The 11,420-nt window shown below is 34.7% G+C and overlaps 1 protein-coding gene across 1 annotated transcript; it reads left to right on the top strand.

The window, feature by feature from the left end:
- The first annotated feature begins 202 nt into the window (after nt 1-202).
- On the top strand, nt 203-10,566 carry LOC125822813 (probable phospholipase A2 homolog 1). The gene is made up of 4 exons (XM_049502276.1): nt 203-400; nt 492-531; nt 603-722; nt 9,895-10,566. The coding sequence occupies exons 1-4, from the start codon at nt 296-298 to the stop codon at nt 10,071-10,073; spliced, it is 444 nt and encodes a 147-aa protein (XP_049358233.1). The 5' UTR covers nt 203-295; the 3' UTR covers nt 10,074-10,566.
- The last annotated feature ends 854 nt before the right edge of the window (nt 10,567-11,420 follow it).

Below are 11,420 nucleotides of genomic sequence, written 5' to 3'. Positions count from 1 at the left end.
TGATCTTTCTTTCATTTTTTAATTAAAAAATATTAAAGTTAAAAGTTTAAAAATATTCAAAAAGGTAAAATAACATAGTGTGAAATGTGTTATTTTATAACCAAATTCAGGCCAAATTTTGTAGCCAAAATGATTTTTCATATTTTAAAAAAATGCTAAAAACATTGTTTCCAAGACGAGATATGGATGGACCAATGAGAGAGGGCTGCTAAGTCAATAATAGGTTCTCTGAATAGCTCTGCGCTTTTTCCCCAAGGAGCGAACTGAGAAGACAGCCTGTAACGATTCGATCAGAATGCTGCAAGGCGACAAATCTCCCATGGGGAAATGGGTCGCCTCATCATTCATCCTAACCATATTCCTCTTCTTCTCCATTGCGGAATCCACCAACAATTCTCAGGCAATTCTTACTTTTATCCTTTTCCATTCATCTACTTCAATGCATTTTCCTTTTTGCATTCACCAATCCATATTTTTTATATAAATGTCAGGTTCGATGTAGCAAAACATGTGTAGCAGAGAACTGTAATTGTATGCCTTCTCTTTCCCCCTTTTAAATTCCTTCTTACACAATGCATACTTAATTTACTTCTTCTTTTCAGCAATTGGAATTAGATACGGGAAATATTGCGGAGTAGGGTGGAGTGGTTGTCCAGGGGAGAAACCTTGTGATGATCTAGACGCCTGCTGTAAGATTCATGACGAATGTGTAGAGAAAAATGGTACTATTCCTTTTAATTCTTGTTCAAATTTATTCCATTTACTTCTTCTTGGAGTTTTGATTACTGCTTTGAGCTTGAGTACAGCTTGTCTCTCTTGTGAGAGTGAAACCTTATATTATTGAAAATTAGTTGGTAGCAGCATTGCCACATCTTGACATACAAGCTTTGGTTGTATATTTGTACCTTAGTATAAAATCAGTTGTCATACTTGAACTATGTAAATTTTATCTGATTGGCATATTGTAGTTAAAACGAATACAAATGAATAGCTAAAGCGATAATCCATAAATTCAAGAACAGCAAAATAGCATATATGCAGAGTGCTAATGTGGTATTTTCAAACTAACGTTATGTGACTCATAAGATATACATTTTTTGATAGACATAGAAGAAGTCATTTTGGACTCATTACTAGTAGATAGTAAAGAAAAGTATCTTATCTTGACGTTGACGTCTTCAAAATGCATATGAACCTAGTAGTCTGTGAGTTTCTAAAAATCTGAACTCTAAAGTCTTAGTTCAAAATATGTGGACTTGGAATTGAATAAGACAATACAATTAGAAGGATTAACAGTTGATTCAAAAGTCAAGTACTGCATGAAATGCACCTTAGTTACTTGTCCAAGACAAGAAACTGTCAGCATCTATTTCTCTGTAGCTTAAAAATATGATAGGCCTATGTATTGGGAGGATATAGAGGCTTACTTGGTGTTAGGCCTTCAATCTTTGATGTGACGGTCAAATGTCTGGCTGCATCAGCCTGAATTTCGATCTGAGCATACTAATATGATGAGGAATGAATCGGTTTCAAGTCCTGTATTTTGTTGCCCAAAGAGCTATATATGCACCATTCAAATAACTGCCCAATTGAGAATGTGGATATACCTTCAGAAAATCCTGATATTGTTTGTGTATTTTCGCACAGTTGCTCCAAAACAATATTACCTTTAAGGTGAAAATGGAGTAATTTCTAATGACCATTTATCTATCACATCACTACTAGATTCTGACCACTTAGCATGCAGTTAAGCTATTTCAAATCAGACAAGGAATCTCAAGACAATCTGATTGTGTAAGAAAATTGAAATACAAAGAATACAAACAAGGAAACACTACTGTTGAATGCTGTTTTCTTTTTTCTTCTTTCCTTGTCCTCTTTTGAGATCATTGCCTGAGGAAGAGCGTTTACATACTACACTTGACACATCTTTCAAATATGTTATTTTATTTCTCACATGGTATAAGAGTTCTTATGAGAAATTTCTTGCTATGGAATCACCAGTGCCAAAAGAGAATATATTCTCATCTGCAGTTTTCGAGCCAATCCCAGTTCCCTTTGTGATGCTCTAGAGGTCCACTATCACCTGCATTAACCTGTTATTCTCAGAACCCTTTTTCAGGGGAGTTGGAAACTATTGCATCTTTTCTAAAGAGGATTTCTCCCTCTTATCTAACAAAAATTGAATTATGGAACTTTCTCCTCTTTTTCTGGTTTTACCAGTTATTTTTCAGCGACCTTGACTGAGCTTTCCCGCAGAATTATGCCTTTCTGATTACTTTTGAAAATTATCTGATACTTGAGGGTCAGTCAGGGCTTTTGACTTTAGCCCATAAAGTTTCTGAAGAAGCCAGTGAAATATTGTAAGTCTTAAGCAAATAGATTATTTCAGCGACCTTTTCGTGCTTGAATATCCTATATGATTATAATGCCTTCCTTCGGTGCCAGATGCAATAGTTTCTATTAGTAGCTTCTGTCCCTAAAGTAATAATCTTGTCTACTAAACTATGATTGGCCATCATAATTCATATTAGGAAGTAAATATTTTAAAGCAAAAAGGGATTAGCTCAAGGAATACTAAAGAATGTGCTAATGACAATGTTATGTAAAATAAACCTGCCACTCCTAATCACTTTATAATATGTTGTAGTTAAGTTTCTTTCTCCCAAATAGGCTTTCCATATGTTAATGATGAAAACCTGGACAAAGATCCCAAAATTCATGAGCATGGTACTTCTGGAATATCTCCTCTATGTAATTTTTAAGGGCCTAGTGTCACGTCCCGCCACTTCACAATCAAATTTTGCAGTCGGATAGGGGCGGATGTGTCTAGAGTTATGGAGAGGTTTATAGAGAACTCTAGAAGCCCTTAGAGTTTTCAAGAAGGCTTAGAAATCCCTAGGTCCTTCCTTAGAATTCTCTAGAATGCCTTAGATATTTTCTTGGAAAACCTTAGAAATTCCTAGAAAGTGTAGAGATTTCTAGAGAGGGACCAAAGTGTAAATAGTCTAGGGACTTGTAAAGTAATTTTAAATTGCACTTTAGTCCCTAGGTGTTAGTATAAATAGAGGTGCCCCTCATTTGCTAGGCACCAAGAAAGAAAGAAAGCAATCCAACAAAGTGTAAACAATCTTCCAAGCAATATAAAGCCTTCTTCCAAAATTCTCTAAGTCTTTCCTTTCATTCTCTTAGCGATCTTAGCATAAAAGGCTTACTTGAGCTTACAAGATCGTGAAAGATTCGTGAGTAAGTTGTCAAGTGCCACACGGAGCTTTAGTAAGACTCAGGCGTCCGTGACACTAGGTAACATATCAATGATACATTTTAGTTTCTTGTTGCACGAAGTTTCACCGATGCTTATGTCAGGACCCAATACTATCCCCTAGATGTGACATAGTGCCTAGAGCCACAAGTGACCCCAAGCTAACCATATGGCATGAGATGACACTAAGATAACATACATAACTGAATAAAATGAAAACAAACTAAAGTCTAAAAGAGCTATCATATCATAAAGGAGAGATTTGATACCAAGGCAACATATGAGGAAACAACTACTGTCCGAAAAGCATCTAATCATAATGAGTTGCTAGGACAAGTCCCTAGCTAACTATATGCTATCTGAAAACTAATGGCAAGGACAAGAAGAAAATTATAAGTGGTGTCCTCGAGGAGATGAGGACTCACCTGCTCTCCTAACTGGTTGATAGGGGCAGGACTAATCGTGGGCCTGATGAGGTTCGTCAGAACCTATATTATGAAACAATATACTCAAAAAAGTATACGGTGAATACTTGAAATATACTGAGCATGAGTAAAATGCATAAACATGATAAGTCTGTAGAACATGCTAATGCAATGACCAAGTAAACATAACATGAAAACAGATGACTGAATGGGAAAACATAGTACAAGGTCATGCAATATCTGAAATTTGTGGGATGTATATAATAGTCGATATAAACCATGTGAGCTACAACATGGGAGTTCATTCTGCTCTCACATCAAAAAGAGAGTGTTTTACTTGCCAAGGTAAGGACCATGAAATCTGAGCTAAGGTGGATCCATTAGCTAATGTCTATATGAGACAAATCCTATGGTGGCACATAGTTTTGGGGCTTAGAAATTGCTACTAAAGGTCCATGGACGCTAAACGGAAACCTTCATCCCAAAAGTTCACTCGGTGCTAAGTATACTCCCAACGGAGACATGTATAAATTTGAAAACAATAATGATCTGAAAATACTAAATCATTCATGAAAAATATGATAATTTGAGTAGCTCCTAAATCTTGATAACTGAACATAATCTGAAGGCCTAACCCATCGGTGGCCTCCTAAAGTTGGCACGAAGTTTCACTTAGACACCTTTACTGGATTCCACTGTGTCATTTTGACACTTTTTCTTACATGGCACAATGAGTGATACACTCATTATATGCGTGTGAGAGACTTATTAAACTATTTTTAATTTTATTTTCTTTATCTTCTTCCCCATTTTCAGACAACATCTTCCCAAACTTAAATGAATTCTAGCAGCATAGATTTCCTCAAGTTTGAACACATTTTCTTATTTTGTTTCCCTTCTTCCTCGATTTAGTTTGACAAAAAATAACATATATCTTACCTCTGATTTTTTTAGAATTTGAAGCATTTAAAAAGAGATAGGTGTTAATGGAGGAAAGCACATCACATCGCCTTTGTCCTTTCTTTTAGTAGCTGATCTGATTATTGAAAGGTCTAGAAAAGTTTCAAGAAATTAATCTTTAGTACTAGAGAACTCATATTGCACAAGACTTTGATTGTTGGGGGATAAAACAAAGCAACTTTGGATAAGAAAAACCGTGGGGGTTGGGATTGTTTTCTGCAAAAGAACGCTGGAGTGTTGTGCAGGGGATGCGGGGTGCAGGGGAGGGGATGGAGCGTTGCAAAATAAATTTTAAAATTGTTAAATTGTTTAGGTAAAATGCTACATGTGATTCATTCATTGGCTATTTTTTTCTTAAATTTAAAATTCATTGTTTAAGAATTAGTTTGAACACAAATGACAAATGTCCAAATTTAATTTGACACTTTACACATCAACCGCGAGTATAACACACCCACCCACTATATTTTTGCTGATTAAAAAAAAGTGTCAAAATGACACAACGAAATATTGGAGGTCTCAAGTTCGAAACCCCTTGCCAGCGAAAGCAAGGGGTTTGCCTTCTGGGTCGAGCTTGTCGCACCAGGCTTGCCTAGTGCGGGTTACCTCTCCTATGTGGTTTGCGAGCTATTGCATAGGAGCGGGGGTTTTACCCTGTGCGCACCCAAAGGGTAGCGGCTGCGGGTTTCCCTTGTCATAAAAAAAAAAAAAAAAAAAAGATACTAACTTGTCAACTTAATTCAAATAACAAATAAAAATAACCAACTCCTAAATATAAGTCAAATAGGACTCTAATAACATAATTTAAAAATCCTAAAAATAGCTAACTGTTTTATTTCTGCAATATCCTTAGACATATTCTCAACACTCCTTGGATCAGGAATTGCAGATTGTAGTCTCATCTGAAATTGACCTTGTCAACAAATCTGCTAATTCATCCTTTGTCTTGCAAGGCTTGTGTGCATCTTCTGTTGGATTAAATGAGAAGCTCTTACCTCTCATTTCAACTTGTAAAATCTCTTGCTTAGTAGAATAAAAAATTCGACAATATTTGTCTCCAAATAATAATTTAAATCCTTTTTCTATTAACTGACCAACACTAAACAAACTTTTATCAATATCAGGCACATAAAGAACCTCTGAAATTATTTTTGTACCTGAATTTGTTTTAATTGAAACATACCCTTTTCCTTTTGCAGGAATACAATCACCATTCCCAATTCTGACTTTCTTATTTTCCATAGGAATGACCTCTTTAAAAAGATTTCTTTCATATGTCATGTGGTTTGTACAACCACTATCAATCACCCAAAAATCAGACTTTTTGGTTGAAAAACAAGTTGCCACAAATAAGTGGTCTTCCTCTTCTTCTTCAGTAGTGACTTGGGCAACTGTTTCATCTTTTTGAAATTTGCTTTTTCAAATCACAGCTTCATGACCAAGTTGTTTGCAGTTCTTGCACTGTGCATCTGGTCTTTCCCAACCTTTATATGGAGGATGTCCATTTTTTCCAGTGCTGACAAGGTGGGTAATTTTTCAAAAATGTACCCTTGCTTTGAGTTTTGTGGTTGGCTACTAATGCTCCTTCAACCATGCCATCTTGCCTCATAAGTCCTTTGTTCCTGAGCCTGCAAAGAATTTAACAATTCTGCCAAGGTAATTTTGGACAGATCTTGTGTGTTTTCCAAGGTAGTTATACATGCTTCATATCTTTCGGGCACTATAACAAGAACATTTTCAACAATTATTGTATCTTTAAATTCAGTGCCTAGTAATCTTACCTTGTTGACAATACCAAGCAATCTGTCAGAATATTCCTTGACTGTTTCTGACTCTTTCATTCTCTGCAATTCGAATTCCCTCATTAAATTTAATACCTTCATTCCTTGTATTCTTTCATCTCCAGCATATTCTTTCTTCAGATAATTCCAAATATCTTTTGGTGATGTGAGAGTCATGATTTTCGTGAAAACAGTTGTCGAAACAGCAACAAACAAAGTTGCTTTTGCCTTCGACTTAATGGTTTTCTTTTCCTTGTGACTCTTGATCTGGGCCACGGTGGGATTATTTGGCAGCGGATTAATTTCATAATCCTCGATCATGAAAATACTTGCATGCTATGAGTTTCATCAAAATATCATTGAAAACATTGAATTAGAATTAATTCCTGCATAATAGGATCAATCATTAAGAAGAAACCGAAATTCAACAAGAACCCATAAGAAATCATGAAACCCTAGAATTTGGGAGATTTATAATTGAGAAATTGAGGTTTCTTTGGGACTACCCATTAATAAAGTTCCCACATACCTTGATTGAAACCCTAGCTTTAATCCTTCAATGGAGACTCGAAATCTTGGAGCCCTAGATTGCTTTAGGGAGAAGACTTGAGAAAGGGAAAATTGGATTTTGGGAGAATGAGAGTGAATGGGGAGGGTCTTAGGAATCAGTTACACCCACTTATAATAAGCCAAAACGACATAGCATAGGAATTAAAAGAGTAGGAAAAGACTAAAAAGTCTCTTATTAAAAATTGCCGAATAGGTACTACGAGGGCATCTACAGACCGTAGTTCCTTCTACGACCCGTAGAAGCCTATCTACAAAAATCACCTGATTTATGAACTTCCAACCAAGAGACCATACTACGGATCATAATTCCTTATACGATCCATACTATCCAACCGTAGAATCCCAACTACTGGAATTACCAAGTCTCAGAAGAATGAACCACAAACCTAATTACAACTCGTGGTTCCTTTTACGAGTCGTACTGATGGGTCGTCAACCTAATGCACCGATGGTCCTAAAGTTTCAGGGCTTGGAACTATGAGAGCCTTTCCACGACTCGTGAAACAAACCACTACTTGTAAATATCACTCGTCCTGTTCAAGTCAACTTTCCAACTTTCAAAAATTTCTTTACTCGGGATGTCTACGACCCGTAGAACTTAGTATGATCTGTAAAGTCACTCGTAACCATTGAGACCCTTAACCTGATTTTTGAAGTCCAATTCACGGATGGTTCCCACGAGCCATATGCCATTCTACGACCCGTAGACTATGCTTGTAAACTCCAAAATTCTGCACACTTCCGTAGATTTCTGCACTTTCCTGGTTTATCGGAGTTAGGCACTTTTGAGGTGTTACAGCTAAAGTATGTGGCTTCTTAGGTTATAAATGAAAAGGCAAAAAACCTAATATACCCCTCAATTATGTCATTTAAAATTGATAATCTGATATACCTCTCGTTATAAAAGTGACTTATATATCCCTATTGTTGCACAAATGACTCAAATATCTTTTATCTTTTTCCTCTAACGGAAGTGAAGAAGATAATTTTAAATTTATTTTTTAAGTTTTTTATCAAAAATATATCCATATAGGTATATTTGATCCTTCTCACACGTATTTTTTTTTTTGACTTTTTAGATTCAATGGCTAATTTGAATTTGTTATTTCAATGATCAAATTTATTTTTTCACCAACTATCTTATAAAATTTATCATAGATGCCCAACTTTCTTTTTTTTCACAGATTCAAAAAAAATTACAATATAGCCGCACAAAAAGTTTTAAATTTTTTCATACTTTTTTCTCTTTCTCCATTCACACTTCTTTCATTTTATTTCTCATATTTTTACACAAAAGAATGAAAAAAAAATTGAGATAAGAATAAGAAACTCAAATAATGATAATCAAAGTAAAAAAAAAAATATCATGTGTGAGAAGGATAATATATACCCCTATATGATTTTAAAAAAAATTAAAAATCAAAATAATAAATTTAAATTTTTTTTTTTCATTTCTGTTATATGAAAAGGGTATATATGAGTCACTTTGGTAACAATAGAGGGATATATGTGGGTGATTTTTGTAATGGTAGGGTATATGCGAGCCACATTTGTAACAAGGGGTATATCAACTCTAAATAGCAAAATTGAGGGATATATCAGACCATTTTCCCTAAAAGAGAAAAAACATTAATGTTTAGATCACTTCTAGACTTCCATTTGAGTTTTTAGATTATTGTGCATCAGATAACCTTTCTTATTAGGGGTGGGTGTTCAGATTGGATTTTGGGTCTTCAGATTCAAGAAATTACAATCTAAATAAGTTTGGATTGGATCAGTTTTTTTGAAGTTCGGATTGGATCAGTTTTTATGTTCTTCTTCGAATTAATCGGTTTGGTTAATTTGGATTTTCAGTTTTGAGCCTACAAGTTGAGTTGGTTCTTCTTCTTCCTACAAAAATGAACATCCAAGTACAGTATTCATGTCAAACTGTCATTGATAATTCCCCATGCCAAGCATTGAGGTCTGAGATTGACTAGTCTAAACATAGTAAAAAATCATGTCTAAATAAAAAGTATTTTAACAGACTATTAAATATTTTGGATTTTCGAATATTTCAAAAATCCGAAGCTATCCAATCCATAATTTGAAAATCCAAACCAAAAATTCAAAATATTCGGACTTCGGATCTGCCCAAACTATACCCACCCCTATTTCTGATACATTAGGTTCTTGTGATTCTCATCATTGGCTTACACGTGAGATTTTTCTCTAATAATGCAGAGTACTTGGTCATTCTTACACTGCCATTTCAATTGAGACATAAAATGCATTCTTGGTTTAACTTTGTACATCTAAAATGGGGCACCACTCTTATGCATAAAGTTGGGGTAGATGACTTCCCTTTCAGCAGCCTATGGTACTACAGTCAAGAAAGAATCATGCCTTTCAGTTTATGAATTTTTTTAGTTGTTTGTCTTTCTGGTGCACCATGTCACTACACTCTACAGGGATGGGGAGGGGCCTTGGTTCTTGGTGAGTTGGTATAAAATCAGGCATGCTTTGATCAGTTTCTAAATTTTGCTGGAGAGGTGATTTTATTGGTTAAACTGATCATAAAGCGATTCTCGGCCATTTTTTTTGTTGTTAAAATCCTGCTGATGAGGAAACACTGAGAAATGTTTGACAATGAAAGAGCAGTAAACGCAAAGGGGAACCTGTTAAATGGCAGCTTCTTTTGCTGGCATGAATTTCCATGTGAAGCTATAAGCTTCCAGATGATGCCTACTTTCCTGTCCCACATTATTACAGAATCGACCATTTTGTTAGCAGTTTTTTTCATCCTAATTTTGGTAATTACACCTGTTAAAGAGAGGAAGAACTTGCAACAGAATATGGTTTGTTCGTTTGTCAGACTTCTAGTTAAGTGTTTAATTCAACTGCTTCATACTTTCAGGTATGACCAATGTTAAATGTCATGAGAAGTTCAAGAGATGCATAATGAAAGTGCAGAAGTCTGGGAAGGTTGGGTTTACTAGAGATTGCCCCTATGATGTAGCTGTTCCAACGATGGTACAAGGTATGGACATGGCTATTATGTTTAGCCAACTTGGAAACTCGAAGCTTGAACTTTGATCATTTCACTCTGCTAGCGGGAAACGGTATACTTGAAATGCTTGCATTAACCATTGCTTGCTGATTCAATTGTACAACAGGAATGTTATTCATCTCTTTTTAGGTGCTTTTCCTTTTTCAGAAGTCCATTTTGTATTAGCGCCAAAGACGTAGCTATTCAATTGTAAAGGTTTGTCAGTGGAGGTTTCTGTATGTTTCTAATTGGTACCACTGTTTAGTGGTTTTTGAATAGGAAGAGACTTGACAAATCCATGTTGATTGGCTGCTGGATAAGCTGCATATTCGAGAGACCTGCTAGTTTTGTCAGATTTAGGGGAATGGATCAGATTTTCCCCTCTACAACAATAACAGCATATCCGGTATAATCTCATATTTGCCTTTCTGTTGATAAACATAATATATACTAGTTTTGACGCACGTGCGTTGCACGTGAATATCAAATCATGTACTACACTATTTTTAGAAATAATGTGAATATTATTATTTTTTAAAATTAAGTAGAAAGTTATAAAATGAATGATTAAGTATAACTGTATAAGTTCCTATGAATAGTGGATGTAAACTTTCTTATGATTATTACTAAAAGTTAGTCACTCTTAAAATCTCTTAGTTATACTTCTAAAATATAGTTTCTCCTCCCTCCCCCATAGTGCATTACTTAACATTTATGTTAGGGAGTGTTCAAATTTTACTGAACTTTGAGATTATCAATATCTATAAATTAGAAGTGAAATTTTAAGAAGAGAATAACAAAAAAACATATAAAAATTGTAGTTTAAAAATGTAAGGAAGTCCCTCCATTTATGGTTAACAAAGGATAGTATGAGCATGTGCATAGTGTTTCTTATCATAAAAGTCACAACCCTTCGGAAATGTCACAATTCATCGGTAAAGTCACAACTATTTGAAAAAGTTGTAACCATTCAATGTGAAATGATGTCTTCTTTTAATATAATATATTATAATATATATAAATAAATAAATAAAATATAATATAAAATATAGAAGATATACTAAATTGGTGTTTTAAGAAGAAGAAGAACAATGAAATTTTAAAAAAATTGTAGTTTTAAAATTTAAGGAATCCCCTCTTTTTATAGCCAACAAAGGGTAGTGTATAAAAAAAATGCTTATTGTGCCTTATAAAAAAAAAGTCACAACCCTTTATAAAAGTCACAACCCTTCAAAAAGGACACAATTCATCGGAAAAGTCATAACTCTTTGTAAAAGTCACAACCCTTCGGAAAAGTCACAGTTTTTTGAAAAAGTCGCAACCTTGTAGAAAAATCACAACCCTTCAAAAAGGTCACAACTCATCGGAAAGTTATAACTCTTTCGAAATGTCAC

The sequence above is a fragment of the Solanum verrucosum genome, unplaced genomic scaffold (genome assembly GCF_900185275.1).
Source record: "Solanum verrucosum unplaced genomic scaffold, falcon-dt-bn FXZP01000104.1, whole genome shotgun sequence".
In the NCBI taxonomy this organism is placed as follows: domain Eukaryota; kingdom Viridiplantae; phylum Streptophyta; class Magnoliopsida; order Solanales; family Solanaceae; genus Solanum; species Solanum verrucosum.
The sequence above is the reverse complement of the archived record's forward strand: the minus strand, read 5'-3'. Positions and strand labels throughout refer to the sequence as shown.